Source organism: Rousettus aegyptiacus, unplaced genomic scaffold (genome assembly GCF_014176215.1).
Source record: "Rousettus aegyptiacus isolate mRouAeg1 unplaced genomic scaffold, mRouAeg1.p scaffold_m13_p_2, whole genome shotgun sequence".
Classification (NCBI taxonomy): Eukaryota; Metazoa; Chordata; class Mammalia; order Chiroptera; family Pteropodidae; genus Rousettus; species Rousettus aegyptiacus.
Window position 1 is genome coordinate 69,206,837 of NW_023416295.1, and position 26,579 is coordinate 69,233,415.

Here is a 26,579-nt window from a genome sequence, read left to right on the forward strand (position 1 = left end):
ACCAAGACATGGAAACAACCTAAGTGTTTGTCAGTGGATGAATGGATAAAACTAACGTGATATATATGCACACACACAGTGGAAAAATTATTCAGTCATTAAAAAAAAACAGAGGGAATTCTTGCCATACGTGACATGGATAAACCTTGATCTTGTTAGGCTAAGTGAAATAAGTCAGATAGCGAAAGACAAATACTGTATCATCTACTTATATGTGGAATCTAAAAAAGTTGAACTAATAGAGTGGCTATCAGGGGCTGGAGAAATGGGAAGATGTTAATGAGAGTACAAACTTTCAGTTATAAAATAGGTGAGTTCTGGGGGTCAAACGTATAGCATGGTGAAAATAGTTGACATTGTACTGTATACTTGAAAGTTGCTAAGAGAGTAGATTATAAATGTTCCCATCACACATACACAGACACACAGACACACACACACAGAGGTAATTATGTGAGATAACAGGTGTGTTAACTGACTTTGATGTGGTAATCATTTTACAATACATACATATATGAAATTATCACATTATACACCTTAAACTTAGTGTTGTCAAGTATATCTCAGTAAAGCTGAAAAAAGGGAAGAAACGAATTTAATTAATATTTTTAAGTGCCAACTGTGTTTTTTAGAAGTTCATTTTACAGACTTTTAAGACTATGCAATAAGTATATGTTTATTTGTATTTAATAAATTTAATTTAGACCAACTAGATTATAGCATATGCTCCTTTTTACACAGTACAATGTGGGTGTTAAGTAAAAGCTGTTTCTATTTCTTTAATTCATAATAATCAATTAATACAAATATCATCTATACCTGACTCTTCATATTTTTATTAGGTTCAAATGAATCATACTTATGTAATTTTAAATTTGCATAACTACAAATATTAAACAAAAGTTTTCCAGTTTTTCTTTACTTTTTTCCAGAAATTACTTTTTTTTAAAGAAAGTGATGCCATATTTCAGACTTAAAATATTTTCATATGTTTTGAGCTACTCTAGGTTTATTTATAGATAAATTCAGTACTTTTCTCAATTTTTCTTTTTTTAATATGTCTTATTTTTCAATTACAGTTGACATACAATATTATATTAGTTTCAAGTGTATAGATACCGATTAGACATATATATAACTTACAAAGTGATCACCCTGATAAATCTAGTACCCACTTGACACCATACATAGTCATTAAAATATTATCGGCTATATTCCTTATGCTATATTTTACATCCCCACGACTATTTTGTAACTACAAATTTGTGCTTCTTAATCACTTTCCTTTTTTCACCTACCCCCCAACCCCTTGCAACTGGCAACCATTAAAATGTTCTCTGTATCTGAGTTTGTTGTTTTTGTTTATTTTGTTATTTATATACTACAATAAGTGAAATCATATGGCATTTGTCCTTTGTCTGACTTTCTCCACTCAGCACAATATCCTCTAGGTCCATCCATGTTGCTGCAGATGGCAAGATTCCATTCTTTTTTATGGCTGAGTAATATTCCATTGCATATATGTACCACCCCTTCTTTATCCATCCATCCATTAATGAATGCCCAGGTTGATTTTATATCTCAGCGATTGTAATAATGATGCAATGAATATATGGATGCACATGTCCCTTTGAAGTAGTGTTTTGGGTTTCTTCGGATAAATAGCCAGAAGTGAGTTACTGGGTTCTTTGTCTCTTGATACAGCCTTTGTCTTAAAATCTATTTTGTCTGATAGAAATATTGCTACCCCAGCTTTTTTGATTGTTTGTTTTAATTTTCATAAAGTGTCTTTTTCCATCCCTTTACTTTCAGTCTGCGTGTGTCTTTTGATCTGAAGTGAGTCTCTTAGAGGCAGTATATGTAAAGTTCTTGCTTTCATATCCATTCGGCCATCCTATGCCTTTTGATTAGATCAAATAATCCATTTACTTTTAAAGTGATTATTGATAGATAGGTAGTTACTGTAATTTTATTGGTCACATTTTTAACCTTTTTTTCCCTTCTTCTTAAAGAAATCCTTTTACAGTATCTTGTAATAATGGTTTGATAGTGTTGAACTTTTCCAGTTTTTCTTATCTGGGAAGCTCTTTATCTGTCCTTTGATTCTAAATGTTAGCTTTACTGGGTAATCTTAGATATATATAGGTCCTTGCTTTTCATCACTTTGACTATTTCATGCCAATCCCTCTGGCTTGCAAAGTTTCTGTTGAGAAATCAGCTGACAGTCTTATGGGAGGTCCCTTGAAGGTAACTATGCACTTTTCTTGATGTTTTTAAGATTTTTCTCTCTGTCTTTAACCTCTGGCATTTTAATTATGATGTATCTTGATGTGGGCCTCCTTGGGTTCATCTTGTTTGGGACCTTTTGCACTTCCTAGGATTGTATGTCTATTTCTTTCACCAGATTAGAGAAGTTTTCCATCATTATTTCCTCAAATATTTTTTTTTATTTCTTGTTCTCTCTTCTTTTTCTGGTACGTCTATGAAGCAAATGTTAATATGCTTGATGTTGTTCCAGAAGTCCCATAAACTATCCCTTTTGGTGACGGTGGGGGTTCTTCTTCTATTTGCTGTTCTGCTTGAGTGTTTTCTATCTTCTATTTTGCTAATTCAGTCCTCTGTTTCATCTGATCTATTTTCGATTCCCTCTAATGTATTCATTATTTCAGTTATTATATTCTTCACTTCTGACTGGTTCTTTTTTATTGTTTTCTATCTCCAGTTTTATGTTTCTTATGTCTTCGTTGAAGTTCTCACTGAGATTATCGAGCATCTGTATAACCAGTATTTTGAACTCTGCACCTGACAGATTGCTTTTCTCCATTTTGTTCTTTTTCTGGAAATTTGTTCTATTCTTTTATTTGGGACATGTTCCTTCCTGTAGGGCCCAGTGGTGTAGCTTCCCTGTTCATCTGAGTCAGGTACTCCAGGTATGTCCCTTGTGTGGGTTGTATGTGGCCTCCTATTATAGTCGAGCCTTGGCTGCTGTTTGCACATCAGTGGGAGGGATTGACCCTCAAGCTGATTGGTTGTAATGACTGGTCATGACTACAGTAGAGGAGTTGAGCAGGGACTGAACCTACAGAGCAAGATTCACTTTAGTGGAGCTCTGGTGACTGACCAGTTTGACACTTGGGTGTGTCATCCTTGGAGGTGGCCAAGTGGTTTTGTTCAATCTGAAGCTGGCCACTGAGCATGTCTGCCCCAAAATCTCCTGGGATGGGCTAAGCAATAGGCCAAGTTGAACTGCAGCCTATGTCTTGCCCAGAGCCACCTTATATGAGCCACTAAACAATCCATAATGGCAACCATCTGCACTTGGCTTGGAGATGCCTCAAGAAGCCAAGCTGAGAACCAAGGCCAGCTGCCATTAGTGCCAGGCTTAGGGCTGCTCAGTAAGAAGGATGGGACACTCCAAGGCCCGATGCTGTTTGTTTGGGGTTTGTGAACCTTTGAGAGATGTTAGGAAAGTCCTCAGCATAAGTCAAGATAGGCCATTTGTGTGGAAAAGCCACTGGAAATGGCTTGGGTGGGCCCACAAATTGGGAGGGGTGGAGTCTCAAAAAATCATCAGGGCAGGGCAACCAGTGTTAACAAGATTGCAAGAGACTCAGATAGGCACCCACCTGTTTGCATACTAGGAAGAAGAAGGCCTCAACAGAGAAACTGGATTCTACCACCACTTCTGTCTGGGAGAAAGCTGCTTCTCCAGGTCTCACTTCAAAGCCAGGCAATTCAGTCTCTCTCTGTATGTCCTTGGCACTTTTCAAGCTGTTGCGCCAGCACTGGAGCTCAGAGTAAGTGAGTTAAGTTTATGTGCAGGCGCTTTAAGAGGAACTCCTGGGACTCCCGCTGCCCTCTGCCTCACTCAGTCACAATCTCTGCTGGTTTTCCCAGACAGAAGTTGGAGACCAACCTTCCTTGCACTAGTATTCCAGGCCGGGGAGCCCAGTGTGCAGCTGGGACCTCTCACTCCTCTGGGGGGAACCTTTGCAGCCGAGACAGCCCCTTTGGTTTTTAACTGCCACAAGTGGCAATGGGACTAGCCCATCTCGCATCTCCGCCCCTCCTATCAGTCTCAAGGAGGCTTCTTCTGAATGTCCTTAGTTGTAGGACTTCTGCTTAGCTAGACTTCAGGTGATTCTCAATGGTGGTTAGTCTGTAGTTTAGTTGTAATTTTGATGTGATCATGTAAGGAGGCAAGCACAGCGTTTTCCTACTCCACCATCTTGATCAGTGAGAGTTCAAACCATTTTTCATAGAATACTTTAAAATTTTAGAATATAAGGCTTATAATATTTTATACAAATGTTTTAACAGCATGAACTTAACAGGAAAACATGAAATTATGAAAGAATGACAAAAATGCTAAAGGAAATCTGTTCATGTGTTGCTTCATAGCCACTACGACCAATTCTATCAGTTTAACAGAAATAGACTATTTTTCAGAAGAAGCCAGAAATGTTTTTTTATAGTAAATTTTTGATTTTTTTTTTTTGGCAACTCAATAAAATTGTTTTTTTTTTTCTTTTTTTTTTTGGAAACACTGTGCAATCCAAGCATAACTTTCCTTCAGAATAAATTAGGCTGACAGAACAGCAACTGATAGCATATCTTTCCTTTGTTATTTGGTAGTAATCTCATGGGAACCCAATCGATATGAGCATGACTCTCACAGATGCTTTAGCCAGTGAAATATTTTTACTGGTTCATCCATACTCTGCCACCCAGGTGATCACTATTGTCCAAAATCTCAAAGCATGATAATGATCATTGTTGAGTAATTTATGACATAGAAAAATTTAAAACAACCTGCTTCTTCTGCAGTTAATTAAATTATGGAAACACAGGACCAACAAAAATAGCCATTAAGAGTATATAACGAAAGATAATATCTTTCCCATATAATGCAATCAGGGGGAAAAGCTGAAATTATTGTTGTATAGGAAGCATTTTTACGAGCCAAGCACTTCTCTGTTTTACAACTACCAATTTATTTACTTATTTTAAAACTGTATGCAGTAAGTACTATTATTATCACCATATTACAGGTAAGATAGCATGCCAGAATGGCTAGGTAAACTTTCCCAAGGTAATAGAGGTAGAAAAGGAGGAGCCAGGATTGAAATGTGAGCAGCATCACTCCAGAGTCTGTTCCTAACCATTATGTAATCCTTGAAACTTGAATTTACACTGTGGTCATACTTATGTTAAAACATGTAACATTTTGAGAAAATATATGCCTTTCTTACTAGACTCTAGTACCATCATTTTGATATTATTTCTGTCCTCTGTTAAACTTGATATTCCATTCGGGCCTTTACATGACCTGTTTACCTGGGATACCTCCTTATTCATCAGGTCCCAACTAAATGTCCCCTTGTTAGAGCCTTTTTCTGACAATCTTATATAAAAGAGCTATATTCCAGCACTCCTGATTATGCTCTATCTCACTGCTTGTTTTAATTTCACCACCGCCCTCCTCCTAGCTGAAATTAACATATATATTTTTATATGCTGTCTGTTTTTCTCCCGCTAGAATTAAGCTCCCTGAGCTGGGGCCTTGTTTGCCTTTTCCTCCACTATTTTCCCCGATGTATGGAACAGTGCCTGGCACATAGTTGTTGTTCAATGAATATTTGCTGAATTCATGAATGAAGAAAAAATACGAAAATGCAACTAGCTTTTGTGCTTTGGAAGGAAAGTTTGGGCATCTGAAATTCCCAATTTCAGTTGAGATTTGTATTTGGTGTAATGGTTAAACAGTCTTTGCTTCGTGATTTGGAAAAAGTGGTAAACAATTTAATAGACTCATATGGATTGAATTTAGAATTTCACAAAATCATTCAATAAACTTTTATTGCATACCTATACTGTGTCAATGTACTAGCTGTTGTGCTGGGTGCTGGGACTCCAGAGATAAAGATATTGACTTTTCCTTTAAGATTTCCTTACTAGCCTCAGACTCAATGTATTTTCTGTATACTCTTTTTATAAATGTGGAGCTAAAGGAAAGCTATAGGTAAAAAGTAATCTAAACTTTCCCAGTATTCTCACCATTGAGCTCTGGCAAACTCTCACTGTTCTCATCAGTATCACACACTAAATTCCGTAGCTTTAGCACCTAGTTTGGATTTATCTCAATCCAAATTCTGTCTCTCACTCTCAGTTATCTCCTGCTGCTCATTCATGGCCTTGCCCTGTGCCTGTATTCTTCCTGAGTTCACTGCTTCACCTTCCCTCCGTTTAAGCAATCTTCAATCAGCTTCTCATCTAACATATCCCATGTCCTGAGTTTTTCTTACCCCCACCCCTTTATGTTTGTTTTTGATGTTATTAAAATCCACAGACTTTTGTGAGTTCTCCTAGTCTCTCATACTTTCCTGCTCTCACTTCTTTCCATGTCTAGACCTACGTCCCTGATTCGGCAGTCACTTCAGCTTCTCTCTTTGTCAGTATCTATCTGCCTTTTCTCTTGCATTCAATAATCCTTTCTGCTCTCTCATCTACTTTTTCTTCTACAGTCTTCCTTATATTCCCTAATTCTGGAGAAATAACTTTTGACTACTCAGTGTACTAATAATGACCACCTTCTTCATTAGAGCTTCTGACTTTACTTGGCAAAACTTTTTTTTTAATTGTGATAAAGACATTTAACATATCCATGAAATCACTGCTAAGACTAATGTCATGAAGCATTAAAATGTCATGAAGCAAAAAAAACATAAAATTTTTTATGTTTTCCTAGTCACTTTCTATTCTTCCTCATGACACTTTCACTCAAAACTTTACCCCTTTCAAGTTGGCACATCAAATGGCTTACTCATAATTCATAGAGATTGTAGAACTCAGGTGCTAGAAAGTTTACGAGTTTTCCTACTTTCACAGCCTGTGTAATCAAAAAAACAAACAGATATAAACTGGAATAAATTCCTGTATGTTTTGCCCTCTGAACACCTTACATTAATTTCTCATTTATATTTTACAAAAATGTGAAGTTACTAATATTGCCTTAAATTTGCAGGTGAAGAAACTCAAGTAGGAAGTGGTTAAGTGCCTTACATAGTTAACACAATCAGTTCCTGAGCTATACATTCATTTTTATTTGATTCTAAGTCCCCAGTTCTTAATCACAACACATACATGGTCCTCCCCTCCATGCATGTCTTTTCCTTCTACTAAGTTACTTAATGCCCTTTTTAGGTCCCTAAATAAGAATTCACCTTTTCTATTTCCTTCTTGTGTCATCATTTCCCATTTTCTCTCATGGCTCCCAGAATTCTGGACCTAAATCTGTGGTCCACCTGTCTAATAAACTCTCATGCCTGGGATTACAGTGGCATCTATGAATATCAAAATTACCTGGCCTTTAAGTGCCATACAGTGTGTAAAGCACTCATAAAACATGTCTTGTTTTGCCTCAGAGGAAGAAATGCTACTTCTTTGGCCCAAGGTTTTTCTTTTCTATTTCCTTATTCTATCCCATTCCATTCCTCATTTTCTGAGTTATCCCTTTTCTGCTATATTCTCAATCTTTCACTCTCAGAATATATCCTTTAGACTATAATCATGCTCAAGTCCCTCTTCTTTAAAAAATATATATATAAAAGAAAGAAAGTATCAACCCCATAATCTCACTTTTCTTAACCTCACCTATTTCCTTTCCATTATTGTCATGATTCTTCGGTTTTCCATAGTCACATCCTCTGCTTATGTTCCAATCTCTTTTCAACCTATTTCAGTCTTTTACTCCCTCCCTTGACTAATCTAAAACATCTCCACAATTACGGTCGACAAAAACAACATTGTCTCCCATCAACATTTTACTTGAATCTTGTATTATTAGATTCTGCTGGTCCTTCTTAAAAGTCCCTGTTTCTCAGCTGTGGAGACATTTCCTCTCCAAATTCTTCTTTTATCTTATATACTTTTCTTTCTCTGTTTTTATTTTTGTTTTTCCACTGACTTCTTTTCCTCTTCTCACATCTTAAATGTGGTAATCTCGAATTTATTGTTCTAAGCCTTCATTATTCCTCATAATTTGCACACTTCCAAAGGATTTTGGACTTGTCTCTGGTCTGATTCATTATTTATAATATGTTGACTCCTCAGTGGTTCCTCTGGCCCCCAGCTCCTTCTAATATGCCAGGACTATATTTTCTAACTAAATACTATGAAAACTAATAAACAGAAACTTCATTTAAAGTGGAGTGGGGAGACTAGAAGAGAGAACTCTCACACACCTGTCACTCAATGCACACTACTGACCTTAGTAGTGTTCCTAGTCACTTTCTATTCTTCCTCATGACACTTTCTCTCAAAGCTTGACTCCTTTCAAGTTGGCACATCAAATGGCTTACTCATAATTCATAGAGATTGTAGAACCCAGGTGCTAGAAAATTCACAAGTTTTCCCACTTTCACAGCCCGTGTAATCAAAAAAACAAACAGGTATAAACTGGAAGAGACACACCTTGCATCTCTGACAGGAAGTGATACAACCTTACTACCTCGGCAAGAGAAAGAAAAGATTCCTCCTTGCCCAGTAACAGCTCAGCCAATGGGAGACCGCCGTAATCAGTTAATGAGAAGTCACTATACTTTGAACTTTCAGTTTCCTTAAATGGACTCTTTGTTTACAACAGCCCCTCCCAAGTCCATAAAACAGTGTTTCCCTCTTTTGTTTTTCTGGACTTGCATGTGGAATTCTTTGTTGTTCCCAAGTAAACCCATTTTGCTGAAGAAATATTTGGCTAATCATTTGAGGTCAACATTACCATTAAGATGTAGCACAAACAACGCAATGAAATCATTGTTTTCTCAGACTTACTTCTTTTTCTCTATTATTTGTCTTGGTTAATAATCCTTTTATCTGCTTCACTTTCTTTACTTTTTAATTTTTTTCCTTTCTTTCACCATTTACAACCAACAGGTACAGAGCCCAAGTTCCAGAACTATCTTCTTCATCATCCCATGACCACAACCTCATTAGAGCTCTTCCTTTCCTTCATCTGAAGTCTTTTTTTTTCTTTTTTAGGCGAGGCAACCCTTGGTTGACCTCTCAGATTGCAAGGAACTTGTTAGCTTACAATTCCTTATTTTTTACTTTTTAAGCCTACAGCATATGGTCTTCCTAGGTGGTCCCTTTATCCGAAGTCTTATCCTTACTATTTCCTCTGAGACTGGTCACTTTTTGTTTTCCTTAGAACAAAAATCTCACCATATGTCTTCTGGAAAACTTCTCATCTCCAGAATAATATATAAATCTCTCAGTAAGGTATACAGGCTTCTTTTCATCATCTCCCAACCATATTTTTCCAATCCATTCATTCTTCCATTTTTCTACACACTAGCTATGCTAAATGCACAGCAGTTTCCAAGTTGCGACATGCCTACACAACTTTATACACTGGGGATCTTAGTAGGAATGCATGCTTTTTATCAAAAACACATTAATCTCTCTTTAATCCACTCTTCTTGCTTGCCATTTGCCCCAATCTTGTCATTTTCATGATGTAACAAAATAATTTCCGTGAGGCTCTCCATTGCCTCTCCAGGCACAATCACTCACTCCTTCCCTACATTTTCTCTACTCTGAAACGTACTTTGTTATTACACATTACAACCACTTTCGGGTGTGTCTGTTCCTCCACCTATACAATCAGAGAACAAGCTAGGTTTGTCTTACACTTCTTTATTTTGCCAAAATGTAACAACGTGGCCCAAAATAAGCACACAACAATTATTCGTTAATTGTTGAATGAATTTATTAACTAGATGGAGATTACAATGGAAAATTTCTAGATTCATTCCAATGCATTAGTAAGTAAAAATAAATAATATATCTCATAATGATAGCTTACAAAATGAGAACTACATAGGAAGTAAAAGCACAACATTCCCATCTATACTGACCTTTAGTGGAAATTGATCTGATGGCACAATCAAAGCCAATAATACAGATTTGGGGTGAATTCAGAAGTATACCAGGAAAAGCTAAAATGATTTGAATAAAATTCAATCAAATAAATATTAGCTTCAAGAAGGAAAAACTAAAATAAATAAAGAGAGGACTACATAAAACGAATTCTAATTAGTAGTTTATTTTAACAAAGCTAAAGCAGAAAGACCCAGGCTTGAGGAACAATGTTAGGGACTAAGCTTTATTATACGGGAAGATTTTTGGTATTTAAGAGTTGTTAAACATTGGAATAACTTGTTCAGAAAAGTCATAGAATTTATTTGGAAGACAATCAAGATTTTATTCAAGAAGACTGAAATTAAAGGATCCTTTAATAGAAAACATATTTCTGTTTCTACAGCTAAAAAACATTTTTAAAAGTCTGCTAATGAACTACATGATGCCAATGGATCATATTGTACACCATTATAAAAAATGTACTTTTAAAAAGTGACTAAATATGGATTTAAATAGGAATGTATATGTTGTATCTCTTTCGGGGTAAACTTAAAATACAAATGACTGATTTTAAAATATTTAAATAGAATTATTTAAAAGTTACTACTTCTGGACAATAAAACATAAAAGCCTTTTTGTTGGAGCAATGTGAAGTCATTAAAAATTGATCCTAGGTCTTGTCCACTTAAGATTTTTATTATTCTCTTAGTCCATCTTTATAATTTCCCAATAACAGCTGACAAGGTATTCTCTTATAATATATTTTTCTATGACTTAGATTAAACCTTTGGGATTAACTTTCCCATTTTTCTTCATGGGATATTTGGAGTCCTTTAATGTATATTTAGAAATATCAAAGGAACGATGCTCTTTTGCCTGATGGTATTTTACATGATGAAAATTGGGCATGTGTGTGGGCAACAAATCATTGGGCCACTTATTCTCATACTCTTATTACTAGATGTGTGTGTGTGTGTGTGTGTGTGTGTGTGTGTGTGTTTAAATGACGAGGCTCAGATTTTATGAAATAGGTTATTAGCTACCATTTTTTATTTTGGATTAATTGCTATTCTAGAATATAGACTCAGATTGTCCTTATCAGTTTGAAACATGAAACACAAAATCTGTTTAGAGAAATTAAGTTTTATCACATAACTGGTTTTGATTCTGAAAACTCATTCATGGAGGAGGCTAAAACTCACTTATAAATTCTCATTTGGGCAAAATGATTTAGGAAAGAGTGCTGAATGGATACCTGATCTTATTAATGTCTAAAGTATGGTCATTGTCAAGATAGAAGAGGATACTTTGTGAGATGTGAGTTTTATGTATATGAATATAAATGATGTTAATAATAACTGAAATTGTTTCTACAGTGAAATTTCTCAGTACATAACAAGACCAAATCAAACCAGATTTTCATAAAAGCAAACCCTGTTCATGATTTTTGGGCACTAGAATGTTACATTTCTTTTTTTTTTTTTTCTTTTCTTTTTTTTTTTTGTAATTTTGTTTGTTTGTTTTTCTGAGGAGAAAGTATTCTCACCTTTTCAAGAAATACCTATTGCATTATAGCTGAATCAAAATCTTGTTAGAAGAAATATAATAGCTTCTACTTAGTCTACATTTACTGTATGCTGATACTATTTTACATTTACATTACATAAAATAAAAAAAGAAAAAAAGAAAACCTAATTCTGCAAGGTGAGTAGCTTGGGCACATTTTTGATGCCTCAGAGTCCCTTTGGAGCCCTTCCTTAGACACTACTACACACGGTCTATCTCAGCTGTCCCTGCAGATAACCAACCTTGATTGGGCCCATATGGTCCCGTTTCCTGAGGATGACCAGTCACCATCTTGGAATTCTAAAGCCTCCCTCCCAACTGCCAGAGTGCAGACAGGCTTTTGGTTCCCTGACCACTTCCAGATTTGGATGAAATACCGCTGTAGAGAGTATAGGATCTGGCTTTCTGAGTTGCCATCATAGAGTGTACCCAGAGTCTATATGAGGCAGGCAATAAAGACTGGATGGTAACCAAAAAAGAAACAAGAAATGGGAAGAAACATGACAGATAAGTTCCTTCTCCTTCCTCTGACCCTGCCCAATGATCCTCTATGTCCCTTTGAGGTTCATTGTAGAGTAGTAGGTAGCATAATAACACTAACACACATCCGCCTCTATTATTTCCCATCGTGTTCTGCCTTACTTCCTTTTTACTTCACTCCTTGTGTCCTGGATCCATGCCTCCCCAGCAAAGCATAGATGCTTAGTTCAGGCTTTGTTTTCTAGGAAATCAGGACTGAGACAATTGTTACTTTCCTTGTGGCAGAGATGGATAGCTCTCCACCAAAATGTATGCTGTGCTCCCTCCTCAGAAGTCTAGAGCTGTCAGTGTGAAGCAGTTTACTAGACAGACTCCATTTTTTTCGAGCTCTCTTTGCATCAGAATGGCCACATGACTCATTCTAATCACTGAAATGTGTGCAAGAACGTATGAGACACTTCTAGGCTCAAGAATTTTAAAGAGCATGTAGACCTTCTTGTGTTGTCTTTACCTTTCCTTCTTCTGATGCTAGGGGATGGCAGAACACATAGATAAGAGAAGCACCATGTAGCAGAAAGCTGATCAGGAATATCTGTTTTGGACTGTGGCATGAGTAAGAAATGAGGTTCTGCAAAAATGTTGGGTTGTAATTTGGACAGCAAGTAGTGTTCCTCTACTGATAAATCTTTATATTATTGTTAAAAAAAAAAAGTCAGATTTTAAATATACTGCCATTAAGTGGCAATTTGGCCATTTGAATCCAAAATTCTATCTGGTTTCAAAGCCTGTTCTCTTAACCACTACATTATATTGCTTCATGTAGTAATAATAACAATAACAATAACAAAATACAATTGAGATTTATTATCTTTGCTATATGCCAGGCGTGTTTCATCAATTTTCTCACATAATTTCACAATAGCTTTACGAGATAGCTACTCTTATTAACCCCAAACTGCAGCTGAGAAAGCCAATGATTATAGCAACAAGCAAAACGTGAACATATGATTCTTAACCCTGCTGGTCTGACGTAGAAGCCCATATTTTCACCTCACATGGTATACTGCTTCCCAGAACATTTCAATTTAGTAGTGAATTTTAAAGAAAGACTACATATATTCAGTAAATTTAAAAATATGTACTGTGGAATAAAAGTATATTTTGTTTTAGGGAAATGCAAGCTCTAAATCAGATGCATTACATTGACCAAAATGATAAACCACAGAGAGTCAAACTTCATAATTAAAATAGTTTTCTGAGAGAGCCTAAGGTGAGGTTTATTGGACAGTAAGCTATTATCCATTTATAAAGCATCCTATCAATTCCATAGATTTTTGTGGTTATTAAAAATTATGTGAGATACAGAATTTATTGTGGTTAATGGCCAAATCTTGAGCAAAGTATAACCAGAGAACATGGCTTCATTTACAGTAATATTGATCACTTGATCTCATTTTTTTCTTACAAAGTTTATGTTAATAAAGCACTGGAATTCAACTTCCTTTTCTTTTTTCTTGTTTTCCATCTCCACCCATCATTTTCCAGATTTTAGACTGTTTTTTTAAAAAATTATTTAATTATTAAGTGTATGATGAAGCCATATGATAGGGCAATCTATGCTTAATAATAACCATGTTAACTTTGCCAGATCATTATCATTATAAGAATTAAAATACTAAGGAGAGAATGAAAATGCCTTCATTAGGCTAAGGTTGGTAGATCTATTGTTTGCCCTTCCGTTTTTTATGATCTTTTTGAGTAGAGATATGAATAAGGGCTCAACACTCACTTTACAAAGGTAAAAATCATTCCATATTCATTTTCAACAGAATACTCAAAAATTCATGAATAGCTTTCTGATTGAAACTATTTTCATCTTTTTGCTAAATGACATTTTGCTCCCATAAATAAGTCCATTTTGTTATTTAATTAAGCATTATTTGATTAATGCTTATGTTCATTATTTGCATTAGAAGTAAATAATTTAAAAAGAAAACAAATTATTGTAATGAGGTCTTTTATTTTATCTTTTTTTTTTTTTTTAGCTATCAAGTTTATGGCTGAATGAGTGGTTTGAAAAATGTAAGAGTTTATTGAATGCCTTGGAAAAGTTTTCTATCATTTGAAGTAAAATTTTCCAGTGTTTCCCTCTGACTAAAAGTGTTAGTACAAAGTAAAGTGAAAAACATAAAGTAGCAAAAAAAGAAAAGTAACACAGCAACATGTAGGCTCCATGTTGATCATACTGATTCTTAAAAAATTTATAAACCATACAATTTATGATGAGAAATATTCACTTAAATGTTTATAATGCCTTTAAATTAATGTTAAAAGTGACAGTTTTCTGAGAGCACTCTGATAAATATAACAGAAATGCTGATAGATGATAACAAGGTTGAATTAGTCTGATTTTTGGTAGATGTAGTGACAGATATTTCTTAAACTAGAAAGGAACTTTGCACAATGTGTTTATTTCAATAACATGCAACATCGAGCACGTATTCTGGAGTCCATGAAAACACTTCCAGGTTTGCTACCAATGCTCACTGATGAGCTGATGTACCCATGTTCTTGGGATAGCATATTTTAATTCTTCTTTAATAAATTGCGCTGTTTGCTTTTTTTGCACTAGGACATCTTTAGAAATGACTATACTATTAAAAGGTCAAAGACATATGAGACTATTAAATAGTGAGACGATATCCCGTGATTTACTATATGCATTGGGCCATAATGATGACAAACTTAACCTTTTTGCCATTTTCTTTGCCAATAAGATCACAGGCCTTATTGTTCTCATCTATTTCCACAGATTTGTAGAATTTGTCTCAGATAATTTAACAAGGCCTGTCTTCTTTTTATTAAAAGTAGAAACAAAAATACATCTTAATTCCCCAAACATTTCTCTGGAAACTGAATCTCTCTCTTAGTTTGGGAATATTGATTACAAAGAGCTCTAAAGTATCTACAGAATGAAATCATCTCTTCTCACAATCCTGTTCAAGGTCTTTCATAAGCTAGTTCCATAGTGACTTTCTAACCAAATTAGAATGCTTGCTATTCGACAACGCTGTTACTCAACTTATTTTGAGGCAATTCTTTACTACCACTTGTAGATGAAACATAAAAATAGTTTGGACTGGAGAACATTCACTCTAGACCTCCAGGAACCTCCAAAAAACAGTTTCAAGAGCCATGACTATCAGATAGTGCATAGGGCAAGGCAAGAGATCAATACATATCTTTAAAATAAAGAAACAAATTTAGGAATTAATTTCCCATATTTTATCATTTCTGCTCCCTTATTTCTACATAAGATGCCCTCCCTCATTTCTACATTGAAATCCTATTCATCCTTCAAAACTATGCTCAAATATCATTTCCTCTATACATATATTTAGAATCCTTTCCAGGAAGCAATCTCTCTCTTCTGACTTACCATAAAACTAAGACATGCATCTGTTCGTGCCATTTTGTAGCAATTATCAAAGTCCATTTTTTCAAAATTACTTGACTTATGGGCATGCCTTCTATTTGTTTCTGAACCCTCAAGGGAAAGATCTCAGTTTTATTCCTTTTTTCACCTTTCATACCACCTAGCACAGTGGATTAAACATCAAGGGTGCTCAGTGATATTGCCAAATAAACAATAGAGAGGTATATAGGTTGAGCATTACTTAAAACAGTCCATTGCATAAAAGGACCATCTATTTTATTATGATAAACCTACATATGATTTTATATAATGAACCTACATATGGTTGTGTCTCCTCTACCAGACTATAAGCACCTTAAGAGCAAAGACTATACATTATTCATCTGGATATCTCTAGGATTTAAAGTGTAACACTTGCTAGGAGTTAACTGTTCATACAATAGATAAATGAATGGGTGCTCTAAATTACAGAGCTTCTTCCCCATGAGATAATCTACCTTTTTTTTTTTTAACCAGGCATGTAAATTAGCCATATTCTATGCCTAGAGTCAGGTGTCTACTCCATATCAAGCAAAAGCTCTAAAATCACACAGCACAGCAGGTACTGAGGAGGCAAGTTGCAATTAAAGTGCTGGAGATTGCGAAATGCTTCACTGGTACTAATATAGGTTAGTGTACCTGAAAAATGCAAAGGATGTGAGTAAAGACATCAGAGGATAAACGAAAGTGACAACTCTTGTTTCTTTAAGACTTCTCTAGCACAAGATAAAACATAATATTGTAGGTGCTTTGGAGGCAACACTTTTGCTCTTAATCTAATGAAATGAAACCATGATCCTAAAAGAACTGGTTTTCTTTCTTCCCTTATCCCCATGATAGGCCCAGTCTTTTTAATGTATGTAACACCTAGGTCATACTACATTTCAGTATGTACTTGCTAAAAGAAACCATACTAGATTATTCTAGGGTGAAGACATCTGGGAAATACTGACACGCCTTATTAAAAACTTGTCCCTGGTAGCATCTCTCAGCCCATGACATTCTTCTCAAACCTTTTCTTTTATCCTATCTTCCAACCAAACCAAAAAATTTATTCCTCTTTTGAGCACACAGACCTTGCCCATTCCGTTTCATTCCATTGTTCATATTTTTTTTACTCCACTGGAATTCCCTGCCTACAAATCCCCTCATATTGAATTAGAACCATCCTTTAAGGCCCAATTCAAATCTTCACAGATGTGAGCTCTCCCTCCTCTAAATCTCAAAAAACTCTTCCATGTTTCTTATTTCATCTCACCCTATTTTTTGGCAGAGCTGCTATAAAGCAAAGACTGTATCTTGATTATTCCTGATTATATCTCTATGCCTTATACGTAGCCCTAACGAGCAAGCTGTTCATTGTAGGATTTCAATACATATTCTTATGAAGCCTTTTCCCACCAAGGCTTATATAAATAGCACAAACTTGATTAACCAAATGCATATTTAAATGAAAGTGAGGTAGATTGAAATGAGAAACTATGTTATTTGGATCAAATCTCCAACTAAACACAATGAAAAATGCTGGATATTTTTTAAAATTGTCTTAAAAGAACAAAAAGGCTGATAGTGGAAACTGAGAGGGGAAATATTTTTTGATGTGGAATCTAAACTCAGAGAGAAAGGCTGAGTATCTGAACATAAGTGCGTTTCGCCTGAGGACATTTGTTGATATTACACATCTGAACTTTGGTCACTCAACCCTATAAAATAACAGAAGAGGCGTGCCTGAGATTTTATGAAAGGATAAAGAAGAATTGATACTAAACTCGTTGCCTTTCTCCAGTCCCAGGGGACTATAAAGAAGACTGCCTTTGTGGATGAGAAATGTAAGAGAAGAAAAAAAAGGACGAGTAAAGAATGATTCTATCTTAGAAGCTGTAGCACAGCTGTAGCCCTCCTATTGTGTACATACAACTCAAGAATTTTAAGCTGTTAACCTAGATTGAATTAATTGGTCACTAGGAGTGTCTCAGACCCTTTGAGAAAGTGCAAAACAGTCTGGAGTAGGACATATTTATCCCAGACCTCAGAGAACCTCCCAGGATATTTCAGTAACAATGATTAGTACACAGTCAAAGATAACCAGACCTACAAGGAAACAAAGCAACATGAGTGAGAACCAGCAGAGAGACCTATGTGAACTTTAGATATTAGAATCACAAGACAAATTATTAAACAACTATGCCTTCTAATTTTAACAAAATAAAAGAGAGTCTTGAAAATATCTGCAGGAAACAACTATAACAAATGACACAGTAAATTTTAAAAAGAAACAAATTTCTAGAAATGAAAACAAGGGGAGACTGAATTTAAAAATTAGAAGATAAATCAAAAGAAATTATTTGGAATGCAGTTCAGAAAGACAAACGGAAAAAAAGTAGACTATACAACGTGTGGAGGACAGAGTGAGAAAACAACACAGGTTTAAACAGAAAATTGAGAAGAAAAAGAGAGAAAATACAAAAGCAACTACATTTAAAAACATAATAGTTGGAAATTTTCTAAAACATATTAATGACAATTATAAACAATTTCAAGAGGCCCAAAAACCCAGGCAGGAAAAATAAAAACAAATTGACATCTGGATGCATGATGGTGAAACTGTGGAAAAACAAAGTAATGAAAAATATTGTGGAACAGCCAGAGAACAGGAGTTAGACTTGCAGGCAACGTCTCGATCACAATAACAGATGACAGAAAATAGTAGAATGATATCTTTGATGTGCTGAAAGAAAATAACTGCCAACTGAAAATTCTATATTCAGAGAAAATATATATTTGCAGAATAAGGGAGAAACAGAGACATTTGAAACAAGCTGACAATGAGACAAATTGTCACCACAAGACACTTACTACAAGAATTTCTCATAATATACTCCCCACAGAAGAAAAAATGATCCTAGAAGTTAGATCTAAAAAGTAGGAAGAAATAAATAATGAAAAACATGCAGGAAGAAATAAATAGCCAAGAACATGGTAAATATAGGGCAAATGGAAACCATCATTGATCCCATAAAAGAATAAAAATGTCTAGTGATATTTAAAAAAAAAAAAAAGAATAAAGAAAAGAATTAAAATACCAGACAGCAAAAGCATATACATTGGGAAGGGGATAAATAGATTAAAATAGTCTATGGTAATATTTTGGAAGAGGATAAAGGATTTGATTAGCTTTAATCTTCGATGAGTATCAATGTTGTAATCCTAGGTAAACTACTAACAGAATTGAAACAAAGTATATCACTCCCAAACCAGTAGCCAAAAATATAGAATTAAAAAAAAAAAAAAAAAAAAAGGAAAGAAAAAGCAAGACATATTTCGAGAAACAAGCAAAATTTTTTTTTTAAATGCTGTGATTCCATTTATATAAATTCAAAACCAGACAAAATAAACTATATTTCTTATGGGCTATAGATATAGGTATAAAAATAATGAAAGGTGCTGAAATAATGACTAAAATGCAATTTAATTCTGTGGCAAGGAGAAAGGTTGTGGTGACATAGGAACAAATTGCAGAAATGGGGCTTCTCATGGGGGCTGTCAGGGTCTATACCTTGAACTGGGTGGTGGTTATATAGAAGTTTGATTGATAACTGTTGAAACATATATATATATGTTGTATATGTATTACTAAAAAGCTGTTTCTGTATTACTTGCCAATGACAATATTTAAAAATTTTTAAGTGTGCTACATATCAGAATACATAAAAATCTATGAGAATATGAATGCTACTCTTTCCTTCATAGTTCGGGATATCCAGATCTAGAGACACCAGTGGTTTTCAAATGCTTCTCCTCATGGGAGGGCCAGCCAGTCTGGACCAAACTTTCTCTGGTCTGAGGTAAAGTGAATAAACCAGAGACAATGTATGCACACATGGAAGGAGTCTCTGAATCTCTAATTTACACACACCAGTGAAGTAATTCTGTGTCTATTTCAGGAGAAGGCAACTTTTGATAAAAATATGAACAGGTTATGAACTGAAAGAACATCAGTGAGAATGAAAAACAGCCAAACATGGAGTGTAGAATCAGAAGGATATTTTGTGACATGCTATATTAAACATGAAAGCCGTTAAGTGTAAGAGCCAATGGAGGAAGATGAGGGTTCCGGGAAAATGTATATGGAGGTTACATCTAGAGCCCTAAATGGAAGGATGGCTTCATTTTCAGAATTATTCATTGATCAGACACAATGTTTTATGCTGCCTATGGATATATACTTCTCTTCCCGAAGGCCGCATATACTGGTATTCTTTGAATTAATATATTTTCTCTTCTATACTTTTCTGAATCAGTTCAAGTACAAAACTAATATAAGGGACTAATATGTTATAATCATATTATATTCTAGATTACGTACCATAGAATATAATAAAGATATTTGCATATTATAATAGAATGTAATAATTTGTGGCTACTGCGTTTTCTTGTTTTATTAATTAATTTCATTCCTTACTGATTCTGCTAACATATATCACTGTCCCCATTTTACAGATGAGGATTCTGGAGCTCGAAGAAGTTGAGTAACTTTGTCGGCTCAGAAGGGGCAAAACTAGAATGAAGTTCCCTGTGGTCGAACTTCAGAGCTCTGCTCCCAGCTATTATTCTGTTGCTTTGTCTCATTACTGCATTAACATTCAAAGAGCATTCCTATAAAGATTAAAATGCCATTTGCTCTTTTAAACCACATTCTGTACTCACACAGGCAGTTTCTACTGACCCCTTTGAAGAAAGGACAGACTTTTTACCAGAAGCACATGAACAATATCAGGACAAGTGTTAGGGGGTTCAAGGGAAAATTATAAATTTAGGCATAAATCTCTCTCAAAATAAAACCATGGCATCTTTAATCAAAAGCTGGCAATCATTGTATCACTTCTCTGAGACTGGAATTGGTAAATGTGGGTTATCCCACCAGGCCTTTAATACTTGGTTAGAAATGTATCCAAGAATTTGACTAGCAAGACAATTCACACAGTATAAACATGAATCTGTAATTCTCTTTCTCATTACCACAAAACACTGTTAGTCCCTGCCTTGAACTCACTCTTAAGACACTAAGTGCCTGGAAGAAATGGTAAGAACATTGAAAATCAGGCTAGAAGTAATAAATAGAGGCTGCCAAAAAGAAAAATGTTAACGAATATCTTCTAAAAGTAAAGTCTATTGTCAATTTAAAACAATTCCGAAGGTTGAACTGGAGGCATGCAATCAGTGAGCTGACTTGCAAGGTTTGCCTATCATCTGAAAGGGGAACCTTCTTTAACCCGTATAAAATTAAAGCAGCTGATAGTTACATCTCCTGGTACAGGAGATTAAAATAATAAAATAAAAATAAACCAAATGTTTGAATTTGGAATCTAATCTCTCCCATTTTCCCAGCACATTCACATAAACTCTGTTCCAGTGGAATTCTTCTCACCCAGTAGGATGAAGATCATCTTCTCAGCAGCACCCTTCCTCCCTTCCTGAACTTCTTTCCCCCTTAGAACTCATTCAAAGGGAAGACAAAGGACCTACGAGTAGATGGGAGCTGTTTTGTGCCTGGGCCTTAGGGGTACTTTATTTTTCTTGAAAAGATTATCTCAACCTTACTTACTGTAGCCAAAAAATAAAAATTAAACAAAACCCTAAAACAAATTTCTGAGGCAGTTTAAATTAAAAATACAAAGGCCTGAGATATATTTTTAATTTATTCATAATTAGTTTACAGATTGGACCGCACTGAGACTCCAAATCAGCAAGCCACTTGGGGATAAAGGCTATTGCAATTATCAGGAGCAAGCCAAATGCTACCTTTTGTTCTTACCAAAATCTTCTCCTTTAAAAAAAAAATCTCCTGCAAATGATTTTCTATTTCCTATTTAAAGAGGATTACATAGCAAACACGACTAGTGGCTGGAAAGCAAAGAACTTTCCATCGTTTTATTACCTGCCAAATACAAATTAGTTCATTGTGGTTAACTCCTGCCAAGCTACCCCTTTCCCTGCCGCCCATCAGCCCGATGGGGTATGGCAGGTTGGTTCCTGCCTGCAGTCCTGTCTAATCAGGAGACTGTCAGATATGCTGCCTGCCCACTGTCTCCTACTTCGTGTTGCAGATCTGGTGTTTGGGCAGCAAGGGTTTGAGCTTGAATTGCCCCAGTAACTAGTTCACAATTGCTCCTACTTACTATCACTGTCAAATCTCTGTGGGCATATGTGAGGCTCTCCTCCAGGTACAATAAAGACACCTTACAAATTTCACTTTGTGATAACTATAGGATACAGAAATTGTATTAGCTGCATTAGATGGAGTCATTGATATATTCGGGAAGGTTAGCTGGATATAGTGAATGTCACAGCTAGACTAAGATAAAAAATCACTTTGTTAACTTAGAGTGTAACACCCTAAATTAAGGTGCCATTTATAAACAGTTTATTATTATTTATTAATGTATGAAGCACTTTATAGCATGCTAGATAACAACTTAAATTCATGTATTAAAGATGCACATACATGGTTTAACACGATTTACGTCTTATAATATTCTTTAAAACAGCTTCCCATAGTCTCATCCGTTAAGCATTTATTACTAATGCATTTTATAACATACTTTATAATACATTATTTGAGCAAGTAGCTGCATTTAGTGATCATTTCATAAATAAGAATAAAGCATTTATAAATGGCACCTTAATTTAAAGTGTTACCTTCGTATTACTAGGTAGCTGCTCACCATTCATCTTATTTTGTGATTATTCTCCAAATGCACCACTTAATAAAACAGACACTAAGTTCTATTTTCCCTTCATCTGATTAAAAGTTTATTGAGTCATTTCCTCCATCTGCTTTCAGATGTTGGTAGCTTGAAAGCTCGAGTGTGATTTCTGCAGAAACCAAACTTTTAATTTAATAATATTTCTGTGAAGATGATAATGGTAGAAACAGAGAACTACCTACCGTATTAGGCAGAGCCTGTTGCTTGGATTCTTTGTAAAATTCAATTTTTCTACTCGAAAGAACAATCCAGGAAGTAGACCAGTTTTTTCTTAGAGGGGAAAAAAGGGAAAAAAAGCATTATCACTTGAAGAAATTATTCATAAATATAATATGAACAACATTTGGAATAGTAGAGACTATTTTTAATAAGAATTCCTAAAAGTCTTTGTTAAAGTGTATAGGAGGTAAAGAATTTGAGTAATAATAAAGATGTTCTACAATTTTTAAGATCATAGCATTTATAGTAAAAGTTTCTTTATTCGTAGATCTTCCCCAAATCTTTTTCAACTACTAAAAGTCCAAATTTTGTGCATCCATGGTCCATAAAATATCCACTCCATGTAATGTCTGTGTTTCTACAGCAAGCCAAAAATAGCAAAGTGAAAATAGGAATCAGAAATCCTTCTTTAATTGTTACTTCTTATTGATTTAATATATTTCAGAGTTTGAAAAACTAAACAGCTAATGTGCCTCTGCTTGGTTCAAAATATTTTTTAATGTTGAATTTCACCAGAAATCAAAGGAATGAAAATAAAAAAGAGTGAAATGCTTTTTCCTTTTTTGCCAATCAAATTGGCAAGAATTTGAAGGAAAAATACTAAGGGATCCTGAGGATGTAGAGAAATGGATTCTCTCATACAATTTCGGTGGGAGTGTAAACTAGCACATCTTTTCTGGAATGAATTTTGCAATATGTCTTTTTAATCTTTAAAATATGTATATCTTTTGACTAAACAAGTCCATTTCGATGAATTTAAATTCATCCTAAAGAAATCATCTCATAAGTTATTAAGGCTGTGTGCACAAGAATGAAGTGCACCATTATTGCTTAATTCTGCACCCAAAATATCACAAAAGAAGAGATAGTATATAAATCACATATAATAGATTCATATAATGGAATAAGGATTCCTATGCTACAGAAGATCTGGGAAGATTTTAGTGAAGACCACAGCACAATATGTAATTTATAACACCATGTGGTGTTATTTTCCTAAGACTGTCCTCACCCATCCTTCCTTACTATTAACTCTCATTCAACAGAAGTGCAACTATTATGTCCTCAAAAATGCCTTGCATAGCGCTTATGATGAAATAAAAGATGATTTTGTACATTTCATCTTTGTCTCCTCCATTAAAAATAAAAGCCCCAAATGATAGAAAGCGTTTCATCTTTACAGAGGTAGCCTCAAGTGCCTAGAACAGTGTCTTGGGCAGAGTATGCAGGAAATATGTATTTATTGAGTCAATGATTGAACTTAGACGTGGGGAAAATGGCTGGGTATAACAACAATTAATTCTGGTGGTGAAATCATAGCTTTTGATTTTCCTTTGTATTTCTTAGTGTTTATCAAATCTCCTGCATTGAATATACTACTTCAGTAATTATATGTGTGTATTTTTGTCATAAATAATGGCTTTTTAAAATGGTAAAACATTAAAGAGATTAATATACATATGTTTCTATCCATTATATTATATTGTTACAGTTTGTTTCGGTTTAACACTCATTTCAAAATAGCTAAATTCATTTTATAGAAGTGTTTGAATAAAATAAGCTTACAGAAAGACTTTATTCAGGTCAATTGAAAAACTACACTGAAGTGTGTTTAAAATGACCAGTCAAGATCTTTGTGTAATTTATTACAACTTGCCTTTTAGAATCTAGGGGCTTGATTGAAAGGACAGTTTTGATTCAGTGAAGTTAATATTTGCAACAAGATTAGAGTACTCTTACATACCTGAACCTTTCTTAATGATATACCATTATGTTAAAAACATCAACAATAAACAGAAACAAAATGCTACAATGTTTTTCCAACATGCAAATATGAACACTGTTTTGGGACCCACTTGTCTTCAAATGAAGTCGCTTTTTCAATCAAATGATGAAAAAGTTGGAAAACAAAAAAGAAAAAAAAAAACAGAAAGAAAGCCATGTAGACCTCTTCCACCCTTTGCCATAGATTCCATTCCTCCTTTTAGGTATAAGCAGCAGCAAGGTATTAGAGCAGCCATAGTCTTCTCTTTATGCAGACCATAATACTACATGACCCCACATTAGATGTCCCCAGATAAAAAAGAAACATTGGAATGACTGCTGGTCTAGGCTGGACATCTTTTATTTCCATCCTTTATTTTGGTTGTATGTGATCAGGTCTTATGGAACATCCTCACACATGATGGAACCCATATTTAACCTGCCTGTTACATTTCCCACTACATTTTTCATCACCTGCCAGGGAGGTACTATGTCTTATTTGCTTCCTGTTGTAGCAACCCCTGGATAAATGGTTCTGATTTGAATCTGTTTCGGATGTTGATCATTAATAGAACTTGTTGTTATTTCTCTTCCATTCCTTAAACTTAGAACTGGAACTAGTTAGAACTGAAGTTGCAAGAAATTCAATTATCTCCTCATTCTCAATTAGAACTTTGTTCTGTGAAATGTTCCCTGTTAGGAAAATCTGATGAACAGGCCAAAGAGAGTGAGAAATGTTGGTCTTAAAACCTAAGTAATAGGAATTGCTCTGGCACTTTATGTACAGCGCTATTTCATTTTGAATTTATAAAATTTGAATAATGTTTTTACAGTATTAGAATAAGTAAAGATTTCCTCAACTGGTGTAAAATAACTGTTTCAAAAGGAAAAATAAAATGCTGTAATCAACTTCTTAGATGTCCCAATTTAATTTCATTTTTTCATGATCTCTTCTAAAACAATAATTAGTACAAATTATTTTGAGTATCTAGTATGAATTTGATTGTCTAGTGGAGGTTTAGCTTCACAAAAAAGATGCATTAATATGTCCATTTACTAATATGGAAAATGAGGTTCAGAGAGTTTAGGTAATTTAAGGCCACACACTTCAATTTAGAGTCAAGCCTGGTTTCTCTGATTCTGAAACCTGTAATCTATTCACTAATTTATGCTGTCTTTTTTTTTTTTTTTTTTTTTTAAGGATTAAGTGGCACTATCTTGGTTAAAGAGATTGTCTATGTCAAATTTCATCATAGTTTTAGTCGAAATTCTCAAATTAAGAAGCTAGTGTGCATAGACTGTAACAAAGAATAAGCCATTTGGGCTCTCTTATGAACTATTTTATCTGATACTAATCACAAGGATTGGGCAAAAGCCTGCCACTCCCAAGCTCTCTTCTTCCCTTAGAAGTTGCACAGACTTAAAGAAGTCACATGATGAACTGTTCAACTCCACATAAAAAGCCGGAAGCAGAGGTGTGCTCCTAATGGCAGCCCCTGTGTCTCTTTCTTGTGAGAAAAAGAGAGTCATTTCCTATCTCTTTTTGGTCTGTGATGAGCAGACTCATCGCACTCAGCAGGAACATAAAACCAGAAAGTAAGTCAAAAGCCTCTAGTCCAGGAGTGATTGAGAATTCAGCTACTGAGAATAACTTTCAACCTCAGGTTGGAACCTCCTCTTTTAACAAAGTAATCTAGAACAGGTGTCCACAACTACCTGGCCACAGACTAGTACTGGTCCGTTACCTGTAGGAACCAGGCTACATAGCAGGAGGTGAGCAGCAGGCCAGGAAGCGAAGCTTCATCTGTATTGGCAGCCTCTCCCCAGCTCTAGCATCGCCACCTCAGCTCTACCTCAGATCATCAGGCATTAGATTCTCATAGGAGCACCCATCCCAGGTGACAGAAAGGTTGGGGACTGCTGTGCTAGAGACTTGACCATCATCCTTATAGTATCTGTCCTGTCCATTCCCCATCTGATGGGTTTGGCTCATTGCGCCACCTGTTGTTCTCAGGATATCAGTGGAAGAGCTTTCTTACCTCATTACTCTAACGCACTGAGCCTTGTGAATGGCATTGTCAGCTCTGAAGAGAGCGTAAAAAGGGTCAATTGGCAAGGTTTTGCCCTGATTTGAACCTTTAATACTTTCTGTCTGAAACCAAATCCTTACAGGTGACTGTATTGTGGTATACTGAGAGACAACTTAGGAAGTGACTATGAGCTTAGAGGACAGGTGAGTCTAGCAAGATCTGATGAAACTTTTAGAATAGACCTTTTGAAATAAAACAGTTTTCAGAATGGAAAGTAAGACCGTTTATTCTCCTAATTCCCCCAAAGAGATAAACACCATCCCTAATCTCTTGGAGCTCTCCCAATTCTGGGCACAGGAT

At 35.1% G+C, this 26,579-nt stretch overlaps 1 protein-coding gene across 1 annotated transcript in view; it reads right to left on the reverse strand.

Annotated features, from left to right (window-relative positions):
* Nucleotides 1-26,579, reverse strand: part of ARHGAP15 (Rho GTPase activating protein 15) — a 584,899-nt gene that overhangs the window by 467,902 nt on the left and 90,418 nt on the right. Inside the window, exon 5 of the mRNA XM_016136367.2 lies at nucleotides 22,389-22,476. Coding sequence (XP_015991853.1) covers nucleotides 22,389-22,476 — 88 coding nt within the window. The remainder of the gene's footprint in view (nucleotides 1-22,388; nucleotides 22,477-26,579) is intronic.